Here is an 18095-nt window from a genome sequence, read left to right on the forward strand (position 1 = left end):
AAGCATCAGTGGTGTCACCTCAGGGCCTTGAGTGTCACCACCTCTCCAGCAGGGCTTGGTCACCTCAGAGCCTCCCACCAGGGCCTGGGGAGGTGTCATGGTGTGACCTCAGAGCCCCCGTGGCCTGGGGAGTGTCATGGCATCACTGCAGAGCCCTCCCTCCTGGGCCTGGGGAGTGTCATGGCATTACCTCAGCCCTCATGGCCTGGGTGGGGAATGTCGTGACATCACCTCAGAGCCCCCCCGGCAGGGCCTGGGCAGTGTTGTGGCATCACCTCAGAGCCCCTGTGGCCTAACACAACACCATGGCATCACCTTGGAGCCACCCTGCAGCCTGGTAAAGCGCCATGGCATTCCCTCAACACCTGGCCGCCACGTCATGACACATCCCGGGGCACGTGTGCCTCCACAGCAGTCACCGCGAAGCCCCATGGCATTGGGGCAGCACGCGCCAGGGAGGTCTCTGTGGCATCTCCTTGGAGCTGTGGGGAGTCATGGTGGGCCATCTAGGTGGTGCCAGGAGGCAGCTTGGCATCACCTTCAGGGACCCCAGCAAAACGGAGGCAGCAGGCACAGAGTTAGAGCAAGACAGCAGGGAGCTCCCTGTGCCAGGGTTGGCAGCATCAATCTGCAAAGCCTTGCCCACCCTATCCCCAAAAAGCCAGTCAGATGCTTCACACCTTCACCGTCCTTCAGGCTAATCCCTCTGCTGCTCTCCACCACCCAGCGCCTCTCAAAACTCTGAGAGTCAGAGAATCGGCTGCATGAAATCAGGCCTGGGCTGGAGAAATGGGACAAGCAATGATGCTACATAATAGCCTTGATTCAGGCTCCAGGTAACCTTCAGGTAATGCTGAGCAAGGTGACCTGCTAATCACGTCCCAGCAGCCGGGGGACTACATTTCACAAACTTCGTCTTTAATAACAGCCCTGGGACCAAGGGCTCGCCTGTTCCACGGCCACGGCCAGCAACTCGGGCCGGAAACAACAGCATGGATAGGACAGCCCTAGGGTGCACCTATGAACTGGGTTGTCTGCAGATTAAACCAGTCACCACCCCTTCCCTGCAAGCTCAGCACTGGGATAGATGCTGGAAGGTTGATTACAGGGGGGGGAAAAAAAATAAATCAATCAAGGTACAAAGATGAGGCAGAATTGCCTCAGGACACATTTAATTCTGCTGCCTGTACAGCCGGGCTTCTGGTAAGCAAGCAATGCAGTCGTCACGTTTCTGAGAGCAGCTGCTGAAGTCAGAAGGAAGAGAGTGGTTCCCAGCTCCTCCACGTGTCAGAAAAGCAGCTCTAAATCTGCCCGGGTGTCTATGCTCCTGTCCACTTAAAGCCACACATGCCTTGCTCACCGGGAAAAAACACTGGCCCTACCAGCGCAGCTCCAAGGCAGACTCCAGCACTGCCAGGGCCTGGATGATTTGGTATCCATGTGACTGCTGAGTTACGCGTTCACCTGAGAAGAAGGGACAGGAGCTGCACTTTGAAGGCCTTGACCCTCAGATCCTGGAAGCAGCCGGATGGGCAGTGACTTTGCTGAACAGGGAAATCACATGCGGGCCAGAGTTTACCCACTGTGTTGCCTTTGGCACATCAGCTGGCAAATGCATCTCAGTGGCACAAGGCTGCTGGGTTTAGACAACACCACACACTCTCTCCACCTGGCCGGTGAGGACAGAAAAGAGGCCGTATCCTCATGGAATACGTCTGCAGTAACACCTGATCATCAGCCTCAGGCCATGCTGGCCCAGGGCCCCTGCGCTGCACCCAGGGACTGGACTCCCCAGGGGGTCTGGCTATGGCCACCTCATGCCCCACAGCCAAGACCTTTCCCAGGAAATTTTGTAATGCCCATTTTGCAGCCTCTGAGCAAAGTTGGTAGGATCTGCTGAGTGCCTCTCTGCCTCAGTTTCCCCTTATCCAAAAGGGATAACTGTCCCCTCATCCCGAAGCACAGGGCACTGCACCGCCCACCAGCTTGTCTGGCCCAAGCTCCATCAGCTGATCCTTTTTTTAGACCTGGTGGCCTGACTCTGTGACCTTGCACTTCAGCCAGCTGCCTCTCCCCGGTCGTGCTCTCAGCCGAAAGGCGCTGAGGCAGGGGTGGTCAGTATTTGCACTTTGGTTCAGGTCGCTCTAAAATATTTGCTTAAACTCGGCACAATGAGGGCAGCAGGCCCAGAGCCATTTCCCCAGCTGTTAATGATCAACGTGGTGGTTCCCACAGGTGAGGTCAGGCCCTTGCTGGTTGCTAGGCCGCTCTGTGTGTTGCTAGAAGCAGGCCTGGTGGCACCCTGGACCAGGAGACGTGCAGCTGCAGGTTCCACCACCTTAGACTGATGAGAAGACAGCCAAACACCTCCTAGCATCTGGAAGAGCGCTGGGGACATGACCCATTTCAAGACACTGAGGAAGTGCCAGGCAAGCAGCCAGCCAGCTCTACCTCCATTCAAGGCACCAGGTGAGTTGAAGCCAAGAGGCAGCCTCATGGGGGTGGTTGCATCTGTTCTTTAAGGATTGGCACTGGCGGAGCTTGCCTGGAGAAGTAGCTGGGCACAGGCCAGAGTGGCACCCCCGGAAGGCCCAGAGTTGCCAGCCACCCTCTCCCCTTGCCCGTGGGATTCCCAGCTGGGTATGTTGCGAGCAGGTGCATTGTGGGAGGTGCTGACCTTCAACTGGCTGCAGATGGACTGAGCCCAGGGCCAGGCCAGGCCCTGTCCAAGACTAATAGCATTAGGGCTCTGCCCTTCCAAAGGCTCTTTGAACCCAGCAGGGGGGAATCATCCCTTATCAGCCCAGAGCTCCTCCAGCTGGCAAGGGAGGAGGGAATGAAGCCCAGCACCAGAAGCAGGATCAGGCCCAGGCCAGGCTGACACAAGATGGGAACCTAGGCCAGCTGCCTCCCTCCAGAGCAAAGGCAGAACACAAAAGTCTCCTTCACTTTCAGACATCTGTTCACAGCAGAGCCTGCACCAAGGCAAAGCTTACAGCCTGCCAGGGTGCACAGCTCCAGGCACCTCAGGCCAGCATGTGCCTGAAAACTCATAAGTGGCAGGGGAGTAACCCAGGTGGATCAGAGCCCTGGAGGGCAGCAAGGGGGACCGAAGAGGCTCTTTCACTTCTGCTGCCCAAGGGGGCAGCTGCTGCATTAGGGGGCAGCATGGCGGCAAAAGCCTGCCTCCAATGGGGTGACCCTTTGACCCCCCCCCAGGCCACAGTAACTGAATGCAACAAGCAGGTAACAGCTTCCTCCTGCCTGAACAAGGAGACCCAGGTGGGAAGTGTGACCCCCATGGGCCCTTTGAAAGCCCCTGCTTGTGCCAATCCAGGCATCTCCTAGGGTGCCCCCCCAACTCCCAGCCAGGACCCTGGCATCCCCACCAGCCAGGACTACCACAAGCTATTCCAACTGCCATGTGGCCTTGCATTTTATTCTACCACCGGCCGCCAAAGACCGCAGCGACCTGCAACTTTGAAAGAGACAGTTTAGAAACAGAATTGAAACATTAAACCCTTCCTGACTTAAGCCCCTTGAAGTAGAAACACTCCCCCCAACCCTGGACACCTGCCCTGCGCATAAGCCTCGTGGTGCAGGCACCCAGGTCCATTGTCAGCTGCAATCTGTCCTCGAGGAACTGGAGCGCCTCCTGCTGGTGGCTGAACATCTCCCCCCCTGCAAGCAGATGATGGGGGAGGGGCTTCTGTGCAGGCCCCTCCCCATTGGTCCCCTCCCCCACCTGAGTCACAGGGAGATGAAGTGACTTGCCCAAGGAGACGGTGGCAGAGCCAGTGTGGAACCCAAAAGTCCTGGCTCCGGCAGACACCACAAAACACCCCTGCTGGGAATGAAGCCTTGGAGTCCTATATCACCAGCCTTATTAGAGCCAAGAGCCCCGGGCGGCCATCAGCTGCTCTGCCTCCAGGCTGGAAGAGAACCCAGGAGTCCTAGCTGCTGGTCCCCTTCACCAACCCCCAGACAATGCTCCCGTTGCAACAGACACAGCGGACGTGCAGCAAAAATAAATAAGACACAAAAACGCCAGACAAGGGAGGAAGCAGAGTCCCAGCAAAGGAGCCAGCATCCTCATGGGGCCTGTGGCCAAGGAAAGGGCTGCTCACAGCACCAAGGTAGATGAGCCCAAGAAGCAGGCGGGGAATGTCCTTCCCACCTGGCTTGGGAGCTGCTCACACAGGGCTGCCCATCCTCAGCGAGGAGTTGTGATGCCCCCGAGGACAGCACAGGTGACACAGGAGTGGGGGGAGTGCAAGGCATTGGCTATAGGGCTCTGTCCAGCGCAATCTGGGGCTGCCGCATCACAGCTCATCGTGGGGCACATGCAGGGCATGATCACAGAGATCTGTGGGCAAAACACATGCCATCAGCACTGGGACTGCCCCCTGGATCCCAATCGCGAACCTCTGCCCTGAGAGATGCTGCAGGGAGTGAGGAGGGGCCGGGCCAGGGGTCAGTCCTGGGGAGATGCCGTAGAAAGAGACTCTGAACCCCCCTCCCAGAAGCAGAGCCCGGAGTCCGGCACGATTGAAAGGTTGGACCAGCACGAGGGCACAGCTGTGGTCACAGGATGCCTACAGGGCCTAGCCACCAGCCAGCACAGGATCCGTCTAGCCCAGAGGCTGCCTGGTGCCTCCCTCGGCTTTGCAGTTAACAGGAAACAGGGCTGCTTGAACAAAGCTGCCAACGCCACCCTTAGCCCCGCAAGCGGCAGATCACGCCCAGCGCCAGCACCCACCTGGAGGAGCTCAACTGCAGCCCATCAGTGGCCCAGGTGCCCTGTGCTCCCCCTGCGTTGGGCCATGCTCCTCCCAAGACCCCACACCACGGGCTCTTGGGCAGGGACTGTCCTCCTGTCCTGTGAGCAGCACCCAGCATCGGTGAGCTGCTGTCCCAGGCACCATGGCCTTCACCCTGCCCAGCTGGCTAGCACCCAGCACTGCCATCCAAAAATAGCTCAGCAGAACAGGACATTGCTCCCTGAATGGCCCCGGTCACTGCAACCACAACCACATCGCAGCCTCCAGCGCCAATAAGAGCCTGTGTGATAGAGCCGTGAGGGCTGCCCTGGATCTGCCCCAGATGCCAGTGTTGCCTCTGCAGTCCAGGCCCCCCTGCTCCAGCATGGTGCTGCTGGCTGTGGGCACGGAGGAGCTGCCCTGGGGCTGCTGACCAGCGCAGCACTGCACGCACACGTTCTAGCACCATTTTGGCACTACGGCCAGGCCCCTTGGTGCCAGAGGTGACCCGGCTGTGAAGACCAAGGCAGGAAGCAGAGACTCCCTTCCAGGAAACAGAGGGGGCTGCTCACCGGTGCGCTTGCTGCAGAGTCGGTCCTTGACATTCTCGGCCTCATGGGAGAAAAACTCGATGAGCTCATCCTCATACTCCTCTGCAATGCTCTCGCACTGCAATGGAAACAGCACTAGTCACATACCTGCCACCTCTGAACTCCACTCACACTCCAAGGCTGGCTAAGCCACACACGGACTCCCACGGTCACTCAGCTTGAAGCCCCACAAAGAGCTGAAGCCTCTGGAAAAGGCCAGATACAGCTTGTGCCGGCTGGACCACAAGCAGGGCCCAGTGCTAGGTGCCGAGGCCTGGCTGATGAGGGCAGCCCGCACCTCCTACTGCATCCAGCAAGACCTCCCGCACGCACCTGTGGTGGGCAGTCATCACTGAGCATCCCTGACCCCTCCCCACTCACAGCAAACTTCAGGCTGGAGACCACGTCCCCATCTATCTTGACCTCGGAGAGATCCATCTTGGTGCCATCGTGGGAGAGAATGCGGACGTATGCCTTGCGCTGGGTGACAGGGTCTGTCTTCTCCCCGTACTCCTTCATCTTCTCGCACACCCGCTCCAGCAGCTCTGTCAGGTGGGCTTCGGAGCGGGCATAGGGCACCTGCAGCAAGACCGCGGGGCAGCTAGACCCGTCTCCCTGCTTACCCCGACTGCACACCCTGGGAAAATTGAGGCACGGACAAGACACGACTCCTCAAGCCCCACAAGGAGCTAGAGCAAAGCCAGACCTCCCACATGCTTCCTCTCCTGCCTCCCCCTGCCAGGAGAGGAACTCAGAAGTCCCAGAGCAGCCCCAGGAGCACCCTGCTCTGCCAGCCGGGAACAGCACCCCAGCAGCGGCTCGACACCCCCATGCTGATCGCGGACGGGGCCCAGCTTCACACGCTACCTCCACGACTGACTGGCTGCCGTCCGGGTTGATGCGGAACGAGCCCATCTGGATGGTTTTCTTGGGGTCGACCTGCGCGATCTCCCACTCCAGCTCATCCACCAGGGCCCGGCAAGCTGCAACATGGGGCAGAGGGTGAGAGGACGCAGGTGCCTGTGGCAAAGAGCCATGGGGGGAGCGGAGGCCTGGCAGCCCACGGACAGGGACCCACGAACAAAGTGGCGAGGAAATGATCTCCTTCCGTGCCCACGCAGCGCCTTGCACCAGCAGCCCAAGGAGCAGCCATGGCCCCGGTACCTCCGCAGTGCAGGTCCTGGCTCCTCCGGCCCCGCGCAGGGCTCAGCACCGCCACCAGCACCACAACCAGGCCCAGCGCGCGGGATGCCCAGCTGCCCATCCTGGCGCCCGTGGGCTGGCGCGGACCCCTGCGGGGAAGCGGGAGGTCAGGGACGCCCGGAGCTGGCTTGCCCTAGCCCGGGGGCACCTGCTCCAGTCCCAGGGACAATGCCCCCCCAGGGCAGCAGCAAAGCCCCCTGCCCCTCCTGCAGGGCAGCAGTCTGGGTGGTCTCCCAACACTCCTGCAGACCCCCTTTCCACGCCCCCCCCCGTAAGCTTTTCAACCGGCCCTTCTACATACTCCCCTATAGCCCCTCCACCCCATTTCTATAGGTCCCAGATCCCCTACAGACCCCCCCATAGGCTCCTCTGCAGCCCGCCTCGCTGCGTGCTCCCCTATACCCCACCCCCCTTCCCAGGCCCCTACAGACCCCTGGTCCATCCGGCCTCCGCCTGCTTTATAGGTCCCGCCCCTACGAACCACACCGCCCATAGGTCCCGGCCCGGGCTGCCCCCCGCCCGCCTGCGCTCCCCGGCCCGGCCCCACCGCGCCGCCCCCACGGCGCCGGGGCTCAGGAGAGGGCGGCGGCGGCGCTCCGGCTCCACCACCTCGCAACTCCCGGCAGCAGGCGCCAGGACCTTGGCGGCGCCAGGCGCAGGCAGCGCCTCGGGCACCCCTGGCGGCGCCAGGACCCCGCGAGGACCCAGCTCGCGTGGCGTTGGGAGCCGCGGGAGTGGCCGGGGCTTGGTTCGGAAGGGGTGGGGCTTTGGGTCGCCACGTGGCCAGCGGGCTGGCAGCGTCCTTTCCCCGCGTGGCCGGGACTGGGACTTGGAGTCCAGCGGGCCTGAGCCAGGGGCCGGGCTTCTGGGTTCTCCCCAGTCCGGGGGTGGCGGGGCCGGACTCCTGGGGCCCCTGGGAACGGGCGTGGACTGGTGATTAAGCAGGTGGCCCCGGCTCGGAGCCCGCAGTGGAGCCAGGCCGGGATTCACAGCCCGCAGGGTCGGCTCCTGCAGGCCCTGGCACGACTGCCCTGCCCGCGGGCACTGCCAGGGGCCAGCAGGACCTGCTTGGTGCCCGTTCTGGGCGGAAACTCAGACCCCCGCTTCCCCTGCAGCACGCACCTCTCCCCTTCCCTGCCTGCTCCGGGGGACCCTGGGCAGGGTTGGGGGTACGTGGGTTTAGAGTCCTCCCCCTGCCCCCGCACACAAGGAGGACACAGACCACAGCTGATGCTGACGGTGCCAATGCAGCTTTATGAGTTGCCCTGGAGCCGGCAGCACCGGGTGCTGGTGACATGCAGGGCAACCTGTGACATCATGCGCCAAGGCGGGTCCCGAGTACCTGCCCCCACTGGACCCACCTTTTATACAAATGTATTAAAAACCCCAGGCAGGCACGGGCTCCTGCAGCTGCACAGAGGACCGGGGGTGGTGTAGGGCCCCAGGTACCCCGTGGGGCAGGAGGGTCCCACGGGCAGGAGGTGGCAGCTGAGGTCAGATGTTCCCAGGAAGCTTCAGCCTCAGCAGCCTGTCCAGACACAGGCACAGAGCAGGATGGCCCCTTGAGGCCAGAGCACAGTTAGCAACTGAGGTCAAAGCGCCAGCACAGGCGGGTACACAGCAGCATCTGCAGGGAGATGGGGGTCAGTGCGGGTGTGGGGCACTGGCATGGCCCTGTGCTGGAAGGGGTGGGGAAAGCAGCTCACGTTTGGGGCTGCCCGGGCCATCAGGCTCGGGCACCTTCCAGTCCATCTTGCGACCTTTCTCATACAGCCCCTTGAGCACCTTGCGCACATCGTCAGGCTCAGCACCACCCTGGCTCAGTGCCAGGTACTTGCGGTACAGCTGCAGCGCCGTGCGCGCGTCCTCAATGCTGTCATGCGTCTCAGCCTGGATCTTCAGGTCTGGGGGGCCACAGGGGGGAACTGGTCACTGGGGTCCCAGCTGCCTCTGACCCCCATCCAGAGAGCCCTGGGGAGGGACGCCCTTAGCCAACGGTGCTTTTGCCAGGCAGGGTACATTTCCCCTGCCCTGCCAGCGCGGCCCAGGGCTCCACTCACCCAGGAAGTACCAGGCAAGGAAGCGCAGCGAGATCATCCTCTTCCTGGGGATGTGGAACAGGTAGACTGTGTCAATCACCTGGTCCTTGGGCACCTGGAGAAGGGGCAGAGCTGAGTGGGTTTGTGCACGGTCCCTGTACACCCGCCCCAGGGAGAGCAGGAAGACCCGGGGACGGGAGGCACACCATGAGGTTGATGACCCGGAAGTCCTTCTGCAGCCCGTGGCCAACGAACTTGACCCCCACGTCGATGAGGAAGCGCAGCTTCAGGTAGGTGGACTTGAGTGTGGTGAGGTGCTTGGAGGAAATCTTGGCATCCAGGTCCCCTGGCTTGATCCCTGAGTACTGGGTCAGGTAATCCACCACCTGGGGGGGAGGGAGAGGGCTGTAGGGCAGGGACAGAAGCTTGGGACCTGGGGGTGGGGAGGTGGGGCAGGGGCCATACCTGCTCCTGGGTAGAGATATAGTCATCGATGAAGGGGACGCCCTCGTTGGGGCCCTGGCCACGCACACACGTGATCCGTGCCACTGACATCTGGCTGGGCTTGATGGTGGACTTGGTCCCGTCACTGCGCAGCTCAGCCTCCTCCTGCAGGTGGGTGGGGCTGAAGCTCCACGGCCCCCCCCTTGCTCCCCCAAGGCGTCCCACTGCCCAGATTGCACAGCTCTGGCCCTTGCCCAGCCCTAGGTCCTACCTCGTTGAGGGTGACGAACTCAGCATCCAGCCCCACCAGGTCGCCAGCCTGGGGCATCTCACTGAGCATGAGCGGGATAAAGGTGGCGTGGCACTTGCGCTGCTTGCGGGCCAGCGATGCCTCGGCTAGGAGTACACTGGCCTCGATCGGGTTTTTGACTGTGAAGCAGGTAGCACAGGGCTGGGGGGGGCTACAGAACCTGAATGGCCAGGGGTGCGGGGTGAGCCCACCCAGGGGGCGGGGGGCAGGTGAAGCTGCACAGACCCCAGGCCCTGCGCCCTGCCCAGCCCAGGGCCATGTCAGGGCAGGTCACAGTAGCAGGATATAAGCGTGAGCTGCCCCGCCCCCGCATACAGACTGGTCCACGTCCCCCCCCCCAGCCCCACACTCACTGGCGAGGTTGTACTTGGCGTTGAGGTTGCGCCGGGCGTAGTATAGCACGGCTGGCACTTTCCAGCTCATGTCGAACTGCACAGCCTCCCACTGTGGGCAAGGGTATGGATGTAGGCACAGGGACACCCCCCTGTGCCCCCTGCAACAAATGGGAGAACGTGGACTGCCACATTACAGCCCCCGGCTTCTGCCCCGGCACTGGGGCTCCCTCACCTTGTCCACAGGCTCGATGAGGAAGTCATTGAAGAGGTACCACTGCTGATGTGTGACGCCCTGTGGGGGAGGGGGTGTTACACGGCGCATTGCCCAGCGCAGCCCCCTCCGCCTCCCTGGGTCTGGTGACTCACCTCCTTCCTCTGGTGGTAGGTCTCCCCAACCTTGATGTGCCCCACGAGGCTGCCGCCGGTGCGGGAGTCCAGGATGTGCACCACCGTGGCCATCAGGTCGTACACATGCACCGAGTCAGGGTCATCCGACACACTTGGCTGCAGGGAGTGACCGGCACTGGTTACCACCCATGGCTTGGTGCGGGGGCCAGGGCAGTGGTTCCAGGTCCTGTCCTGCCCTTGCCCCCTTCCCCTCCCACCAGGACCACAAGCCCCTGCTCTGGGGCGTGGAGCATCAGCCCAGACCCCAGAGACGGCCCCCGCTACCTCCCCTCCCCTGCTGCCAGACAACGGGTGCAGGCTCCAGCCCCAGCTATGGATCAGGACTGACCCCAGTCCCCTCACCCCCGAGGACCAGGGCACCTCATCACTCTCGCTCCAGTTGCAGACATCCAGCTCCTTGTTCTTGGTCAGCCGCATGCGGATGGCGTGGGGGATCCACACGTTCTTCAGCTCCTCCATGGAGGGGTAGGGCTGCCCGGGCTCGGCACTGCCTAGCTCCTTCCTGCAGGACCAAGCGCAATGGGTTTTGAGCCCCAAGGCACCAGGGCCAACTGCACTGGTGGCGACTGGCGCCAGCTCCGCTCCACCCCAGAGGCAGCTGCGTTCAGCAACAGATGAGGCAGCTGAAGGCCCTAGGGGCTGCGTAGCCTTGGGAGTCCAGAGGGGCCAGGGCCCTGGGGGAGGCACCTACCAGTCACTGAGCACCAGGTCCTTGCCCTTGGGCACCTCCAGGCCTCCTCGCTTCATCAGTGCCTTCTGGAAGGCAAACTGGGAAAGGGGTGAATGGGAGGCTCAGCATGACAGGCAGGAGCCCTCGGATAAGGACAGCCAGGACAAAACTCAGCAAGGGGACCCCACCAGGACATGGACCCCCCACCCCCAAGGTCTAGCTGGGTCCCGAGAGCTGCTGGTATTACATTGTCCTGAGTGTCAGCTCCAGGGCCTGCAAAGACCTCGTTGAAACCCAGAGGGGGTGGTGCAATCCTGCCACCTGACTTGTGTAGTGACCCCTGCGCCACCCACCTCGGCCTGCACCTTCCAGAAGTCAGCCTCCTTGGAGCTGTTCACCTCACAGTTGATGACCAGGACGTCAGGCAAGCACCGGATGTTCCGGGTCTGGACCTGGAGCGGGGGGGGTCGGGAAGGGCTAGGTACCAGCAGCCCCTGAGGGATGGGGGGAGCCCAGAGCCAGCGGGGCACTGCCTATGGCACAGCCTGACCTCCCCAGCCCATGTGGGATCAGGGCCCCGCAGGTGACCAGCAGATGTGAACCTGGCCTGGCACTCACAGTGGGCTGGTACTTCTCGCAGTTCTCGCACCAGGCCTGCGTGCTCTGCTCCAGGCAGATGCTCCTCTTCAAGATCTGGACAAACTCGTAGTCCTTGATGGGCTTCTCTGGGGAAGGGAGACAGCCTCATCAGTGCAGATCCTGAGGAAGGTGCTCAGCACAGAAAGCTGCGGGCTGTGTCCCACTGCTACCCAGGGATGGGATGGGAAGGGCATGGAACAGCTAGGATGTCCCCCAAGTGGGCAGGGGCTGGCACCAAGTCTGGCTTGGCAGGGAGCTGCACACTTGTCCTGGCGGATGCCTTACCAGTGCTGTCGGGGTAGGAGAGGGTGAAGAGCAGGGTGGAGGACACGCGCACCGTCTCCTTGCCACAGCGGCACATGCTGCAATTCTCCATCTCGCAGCTGAAGAGCTGCCCGATGACTGACTCCCCAGCCGAGGCGAAGCTGCTGGGCGAGAAGAGCCAGGGTTGAGTGCTGCCTGTGGCCAGAGACCAGGCGCCCCCTCCCCCGCAGCCTGGGGCCCAAGGCTGCCACAGAGACCCCCGGGGACAGTGGACAGCCTGCGCCACTGAGGGCTCATGTGGGCCCAGGATGGAGGCTATGTGCATGGAGGTGAGCATAGTATACCTGCCACCAGCACCGCGATAAGCCTGTGGCCCCTCCTGCTCCTGGGTCTCTTGGTGCAGCTGCGTGAGGATGAAGCGATTCCAGCTCTGGATTAGGCGGCCCAGGTTCACCTTCCCTGTGGCCTCATCTGAGTCGGCCAGGATCAGGCCCAGTGCTGAGGCTTCCGGGATGGTGCGAAAGGCACGCAAGAAGTTGCTGCCCTGGGTGGGGGCATTGGAGAGGGCTCTTAGCTCCATGCCAAGAGCTGGGGCCCCAGCTGCATGGCACGTACAGATCCAAGCCCAACTCACCTGGCAGGGGTCCCCACGGGACAGGTCCAGCATGTGGAAGAGGAAGCCAAGCTCGCAGCCCAGGCAGAACTCTTTCTGGCACAGGTGGTTCTGCACCAGACAGCGCACAGGCTCCAGGAAGTACAGCACCTGCAGGGGCACTGGATCAGGGAGGCTGGACACGGCTGGGGCAGGAGGGCAGGGAGACAGGGTGGCAGCCTCACCTGGATCATGCAGTTGCAGTAGGCATTGGGGATATGGGGTTCCAGCCCTGCGAACAGCGTCTTGTTGTAGTGCTTGAAGTCGAAGTCCTCCAGCCCCAGCTTTGAGTACTTGATGGTGACCTGGGCAGGTGCCAGTGGCCAGTGTGGGACCTCCCAGCTGTGACCCCCAAACCCGGGCTGGGCCACGGTACAGGCCTATGACACAGCAGCTCCCTCCCACACACACCATGGGGCAAGGTCCCTGGCACCGTTATGGTTGGGGGTCCCATGCTGCCCCCCACTACTGCTAGCAGACCCTGTAGGCCAGAGTTGGCTGCCCGTCCCTCACCACCAGGTACCAGGTCAGACCTTCCTGTACTTCTTGGCCACCATGTAGAGATGTGGCTCCTCCTCACGGCCAATGGGAGACTCAGGCACTTGGCTGAAGCTGTCAAACTCATTGTCCATCTCCTTGAGCCGGTATGGGATCTTGGGGGGAGGACACAACAGCCTTGTTACATTGTGCTGTGTACCCCCAACCCTATGCATACATACAGCCCTGCCCCACAGTCCTCCTGGCTCTTCCCCAGGGTCTGTACTGACCTGGTTGCGAAGCTTGGTGCGGGGGTTTGGGGCATAGCCAATGAAGCCCACCTTCTTCATGGTGCGCAGGATCTCAGGGTCCACGGGTGGCGCCCGCCTGTGGCACACAGTGTGGCTCAGCCCCTGAAATGCACTGGCCCTTCGGGCTCTGAGCCCAACTTGGGGCTTCTGGGGACAGTGGAGCCATCCCCAGGACCTATTAGCTTAGTGCTGCTGCAGGGGGGCTCTGAGGGGGAGGAAGCAACTGTAGCAGAGACTCTGATGCCGTGCAAGAACCCACAGCCGGGCCGGGGAAGACGCTGGATGAAACTGTGAGTGCAAGAGTCCAACCACAAAGCCCAGGGTGCAGCCAGCTCTTGGGGAAGCGCCAGGGGATTTCCCTAGCACCCGCAGTGCGGTCAGGCCTCCAGCTCATCCTTCCCCAGGACAGTGAGTCAGAGCCCAGCCCCTGCCCGCCAACACCATGGCCTGGGCCCTTCCAGGTACCGCTGGGTCGGCTCTCACCGCGGGGCGGGGACTGAGTTGGCGGCGGGCCAGTCGGACAGCAGGGTCTCGCTGGTGAGGGGCACCGGGATGAGCGAGAGGGGTACGAGGTCCTGGCCCCAGTCCAGGTGGGGCAGGGAGTCCACGATGCAGGGCAGGGCGAAGTCGGTCTCCCGGGAGAAGGCATTGAACGTGGCCTCGGGCGAGTCAGCCCAGAGGTGAACACAGCCCTCCGAGTCACCGAAGGCCAGTGCCTGCTTGGTGCCCGACACGTCAAATGTCATCAGCAGCTGTCCCACCGTGGTAACGTGGAAGATATCGGCCGGGTTGGCCAGGCCCGTGGGTTCACAGAACTGGCCCTGGCCTGTGTGGATGACAGGACAGGGCTGGAAATGGGGGGGTGGGGGCATCAAAACGTGGAAAGGCTCCCACCCCCTATGTCCCAGCCCTCAGGCAAGAGAAGCACGTCCCCCCAGCTCTGTGGGGTGCCCGGTGCAAGCAGGGGTGCCGCAGGGAGCTTCTAGCCCAGGAGGGCTCCAGGCTGGGCAGTGCCGTGGCCCCTTGGACTGGAGAAGAAAGGTCGTCCAAGCCCCACTCTATGGACCTTGGGGACCGGCCTGTCACCTTATGGGAACCACAGCCCCAGATCCCTGCCCCAGCTGGAGCCTGGAAGTGCAGGGTAGAGCCCTGGAACCAGCCCATGCCCACTCCCCCTCCTGCTCCATACCTGCCCAGACCCCTGCTCCCACATAGCTTCCCCCACCCCTGCCCATGCTGCTTCTTGCCCCCCGCCTGCCATCCCTGCACCAAGTCTGGAAAATCCACAACAGGGACCTCCCCCAGACTGGCAGAGGGGCTAGTGAGTTGGGGCAACCTGACTCCATAGCCTGTCAGGGCCTGGGTAGGTATAGGGGCAGGGATCTGGCTGGGCCCTACCAGTCTGGGAGACGATGGCCAGGCGGGAGGTGTAAGTGGGGACGAAGCGCAGGAAGGCGGGGTCCACGTGCACCTGCAGCGGGGTAATGGCCCGCATCACACGCAGATCGTACACCTTGAGGAAGCGGTCGCAGGCCAGCCCTGCACGGCGGCTCGAGAACCCACAGGCTGCCAGCAGGTTCCCGTGCACATCAAAGTCCGACAGGCTGCCTGAGTAGGCATCCAGCTCGTGCTCCACTGCAAAAGTGCGCAGGTCCCGCACTGACACCTGGAGGCAGGGAGGGGTCATGATGCGGCTGCACTGGGCAGTGGGGACAGGCAGGGGGTCCCATGGGTAAGGCCGGGACTGTGCTACCTTTCCTGATGTGTGTCCGCAAAAGAAGAAGCGATTGGACTGGCGCATGATGGTGACGCCGGGCACCTCCACCGTGTACTGCAGTGGAAGAGGTGGGGTGAGCACGAGCCAGAGGGCAACTGCCTGCTGGCTGCATGGGCCCAGACTCTTGGGTTACATCCTAGCCGACCAGCTCCTGGGAGGTCAGGGCTCTCAGAGTCCCACTGCCCCCCACAAGGACAGAGCCCAGTTGCTGCACCTTCTGAGTCTCCTGGACCGTGTTGAGATCAATCTCAATGACATGGTTTTGCAGGCCACCGACCAATAGCGTGCTGGGGTCCGTCAGCAGGAGGCTGTGCATGTCCTCGCTCTCATCCATGCTGGCGGGGGGAGGAGGAACGGGGGGACATGGGACAGGAGTGAGCTCACACCCTTGGGCTAGGAAGCCTGCCACAGCCCCCTCCCCCTCCCCGGGCCCTGATGTGCCCTCACCCGAGACGAAGACAGCTCTGCTCAGCCCCCAGGCAAAGGCAATCACTGGGCCTCTGCAAAGCCCAGGTCCCCCCACTGTCAGCAGCCCCCACCCCAAGCTGCTGCCTGGCCCACCCAGCCCCCAGAGTTTTGTGGGGACTCACAGGTAGTCAAAAATGATGAGGCCGCCTCGGGACATGTACTTAAGGTTGGTCTTGGTGAGGAAGAGGACGCCGTTCTCCAGGCTCTGGATGTGGCGAACGTCGTCGCTGCTGTGCACTTGGAAGGAGGAATATCGCTCCAGTGTGGGCCCAAAGAACGAGGTGGCATGGCCCTGCGTGGGCACCAGGGGAAGATCATCGGTACTCACCCAGCACAGTTGGGAGGGCCTGGCCAGAGGCCTTGGGGACCAGGGAGGGGTGCTAGGGAAGCCTGGGAACAGGCACCAGGCCAGGCTGCCCTCAGTGCTCTGTATCTGACCAAGCAGCATCGTGGTAGGAGTCACCCAAGTGGCCCCAACAGAGACGGGGAAGTGGCCCCAACAGAGACGGGGAGAGGGGTGCTGGGCTGGGCAGGGAGGGGATCTGTGCTGTCACAGCAGAGCCAGGCCAGCACTGACCCAACCAGGCACAAAGGCCCCTACCCTGCTCCAGTTCCTGCGGAACCCACGTGCCTTCACTGCCCATCCCTGCAGGGTCCGCCCCAGATCCCAGCCCCACAGAGAGCTCTTCCCTCCGTACCGCCCCGCCCACAAACCCCCTATGCCCCAGCACCTACCCCGTGGTTCCCAACCCAGAGCATCTCCTCGTGCAGGTCGAAGTGGGCAACAGAGACAGGGACGCCCACTTCGGACACGGCTGTGTGCAGCTCCGAGTAGACACCCTCCATGATGTGCACCGACTCGGGCACGGGCATGCCATCTAGGGCCACGCCATCGGGGTCCAACTCCACATTCTGCAGCAGGGTGGCAGGCAGGTGGGGGTCCAGCACAGGCTCCAGGGCGGGGTGCAGGGGGGAGGCGTACTCCGCCAGTGATGACGGGTCCAGGCCTTCAAAGTTCATGGTGAACGCAGGCGTCTCCCTGGAAGACGAGACAGGGCAGGGCTGGACCTGGGTCCCACGGGAAAGGCTGCCAGGCTCCCCCCCACCATGGGGCCCCCCTGAATTCAAGCCCATGGGACACGGACCTAAGAGAGGGGCACTCACTATACCCCAAGGGCGCCCCACAGCTGTGGGGAGGAGCCAGCTGGGCAGGTTCCAGCCTGTGTAGGGATGGAGGAGCCACATTTGTGCCTCAACTACTCCAGGCCTGTGGGACCTCAGGCACAGTTGCAGCTCCATGCACAGGCGCTGTCCCCGCCAGACCGGCAGTGGGGCACAACCCTGCCCAGAACCACCCCCACTATGCAGTTCATACTTCCCCTTGCAACAGGCTGCAAGCTGCCAGGGCTGGGCCTCTCTGGCAGGGGCAGGGACAGAGGTGGGCAACTGCTCGGGATATATATACTCAGAAGCCTCTGCTCTGTGGGCACATGTCCCATGGCCCCTTGGTGTGAGGAATTACCCAGAAGCCTCTCCTCCAGAAACCCGCTGCTCTGTGACCATGTGACTCGGAGCCCCCTGGCTTGTATTACCCAGAAGCCTCTGCTCCAGAGAGCATTACACAGAAGCCCCCGCTCCGTGACCAAGTGACCCACAACTCTCTGGTATAGAGAAATTACCCAGAAGCCTCTGCTCTGTGACCAGGTGACTCAGAGCCTCCTAGTTTGAATTACCCAAAGGCCTCTGCTCTGTAGACAAATTACCCAAAGCCCCTTAGTTTGAATTACCCAAAGCCCCTTAGTTTAGCGGATTACCCATAAACTACCCACAGCATCCTGGTGTGGGGGGTTACCCAGAAGCCTCTGCTCCAGAAACTATTACCCATAACCCTCTGCTCTATAGACAAATTAACCACAGACCCCTGGTTTGGGGGCTTACCCATAACCCTCTGCTCCAGAGATTATTATCCAGAAGCCCTTGTGCTGTGGTCAAGTGACCCGCTGCCCTCTGCTGGCGGGGGGGATTACCCAGCATCCTCTGCCCCAACACAGGGCCCGTTACCCAGAATCCTCTGCTCCCTCGTCTCGCCCAGGCCCCCAGCCCGATACCCAAAATCCCTCGCGCGGCGCGGCCGTGTTACCCAGACTGCCCTGCGCTCGAGGGTCGCCCGTCTCCCCCGGCAGCCGCCACGGTCCGCTGCGACCCTGCCCGGGCCGGAGCCGCTTTCCATTCCCCACCGCTGCCGCTGTCACCGCCGTCGCCGCTGCTATGGCAATGCCCACCGCCTCCTCCCCCCGCCCGTCGGCTCCTCTATTGCCCCAAGCGCTCAAACTCCACGGCGGCCGTTCCTCTGTGACAGGCTCCGTGGCCAGTGAAAGACCAGCCTCGGGGACGGCGGACCAATCAGATCCAAGCAGGGGCGGGCCAAAGGATCTGCCAAGATTAGCTGAGAGCACACGACGGAAAGTAGCAGCGGACATACACCGCGGGGGCCTTCCCATTACGGCTGTGAGATGTTGAAGGGCCTGGCAGCAGCTGGGTTCACTTAAAGGGCCAGCGACATCCCCCTGCTGCCATCGCCCCACGCAGTCCCGTGCCCCCGGGGTCTTCCCACTCCGGGATCTTGCAGCCGGATTGGCCCGTTAAAACGTGCACCCAAACACGTTGGAAGCACAGTAGGGGAAGGTCCAAGGCCCTGGCTGACTCTGGGCTTGACCCCACACACTCAGCCCCTTCCCCAGGAAAGAA

At 62.4% G+C, this 18095-nt stretch overlaps 2 protein-coding genes across 12 annotated transcripts; both read right to left on the reverse strand.

Annotated features, from left to right (window-relative positions):
- Window positions 1-1163: 1163 nt before the first annotated feature.
- CNPY2 (canopy FGF signaling regulator 2) lies at window positions 1164-8046 on the reverse strand. 6 transcript variants are annotated; one of them, XM_090053672.1, is made up of 6 exons: window positions 7915-8046; window positions 6515-6642; window positions 6218-6333; window positions 5732-5929; window positions 5333-5429; window positions 1164-1464 (listed from the first exon to the last, which is right to left on the reverse strand). In XM_090053672.1, the coding sequence occupies exons 2-6, from the start codon at window positions 6612-6614 to the stop codon at window positions 1379-1381; spliced, it is 597 nt and encodes a 198-aa protein (XP_089909798.1). In that variant the 5' UTR covers window positions 6615-6642; window positions 7915-8046; the 3' UTR covers window positions 1164-1378. The 6 variants fall into 6 exon arrangements, with proteins under 6 accessions (XP_089909798.1, XP_089909796.1, XP_089909797.1 ...); XM_090053670.1 differs by lacking the exon at window positions 7915-8046 and adding an exon at window positions 7101-7214; XM_090053671.1 differs by lacking the exon at window positions 7915-8046 and adding an exon at window positions 7163-7181.
- PAN2 (poly(A) specific ribonuclease subunit PAN2) lies at window positions 7788-18062 on the reverse strand. Of its 6 annotated transcripts, none has more exons than XM_090053661.1 (26): window positions 17497-17995; window positions 16083-16386; window positions 15470-15639; window positions 15094-15214; window positions 14856-14933; window positions 14501-14768; window positions 13586-13928; window positions 13082-13178; window positions 12848-12967; window positions 12500-12619; window positions 12297-12425; window positions 12007-12206; window positions 11684-11826; window positions 11378-11484; window positions 11113-11211; window positions 10781-10857; window positions 10450-10591; window positions 10048-10185; window positions 9914-9973; window positions 9700-9790; window positions 9308-9465; window positions 9058-9201; window positions 8799-8978; window positions 8614-8707; window positions 8260-8457; window positions 7788-8180 (listed from the first exon to the last, which is right to left on the reverse strand). In XM_090053661.1, the coding sequence occupies exons 2-26, from the start codon at window positions 16365-16367 to the stop codon at window positions 8146-8148; spliced, it is 3597 nt and encodes a 1198-aa protein (XP_089909787.1). In that variant the 5' UTR covers window positions 16368-16386; window positions 17497-17995; the 3' UTR covers window positions 7788-8145. The 6 variants fall into 6 exon arrangements, 5 of the variants coding, with proteins under 5 accessions (XP_089909787.1, XP_089909785.1, XP_089909786.1 ...); XM_090053659.1 differs by having other exon boundaries at window positions 17286-17995; XM_090053660.1 differs by having other exon boundaries at window positions 17488-17994.
- Window positions 18063-18095: the final 33 nt, after the last annotated feature.

Source organism: Crocodylus siamensis, chromosome 6 (assembly GCF_052110815.1).
Source record: "Crocodylus siamensis isolate JL-2025a chromosome 6, ASM5211081v1, whole genome shotgun sequence".
In the NCBI taxonomy this organism is placed as follows: Eukaryota; Metazoa; Chordata; order Crocodylia; family Crocodylidae; genus Crocodylus; species Crocodylus siamensis.

Excerpts from the sequence above, each read along its gene's own strand:
- PAN2 (XM_090053656.1), bottom strand. The coding sequence starts at position 16,646 with ATGGAGCTGCAACTGTGCCTGAGGTCCCACAGGCCTGGAGTAGTTGAG. Across the intron at positions 15,215-15,469 it reads CTCATCATTTTTGACTACCT|CATGGATGAGAGCGAGGACA; the intron begins GTGAGTCCCCAC and ends TCCCCCCGCCAG. Across the intron at positions 11,827-12,006 it reads TATCGCGGTGCTGGTGGCAG|CAGCTTCGCCTCGGCTGGGG; the intron begins GTATACTATGCT and ends CTTCTCGCCCAG.
- CNPY2 (XM_090053667.1), bottom strand. The coding sequence starts at position 7,046 with ATGGGCGGTGTGGTTCGTAGGGGCGGGACCTATAAAGCAGGCGGAGGC. Across the intron at positions 5,930-6,217 it reads GCAGCCAGTCAGTCGTGGAG|GTGCCCTATGCCCGCTCCGA; the intron begins GTAGCGTGTGAA and ends GTCTTGCTGCAG. Across the intron at positions 5,430-5,731 it reads TCTCCAGCCTGAAGTTTGCT|TGCGAGAGCATTGCAGAGGA; the intron begins GTGAGTGGGGAG and ends TTTCCATTGCAG.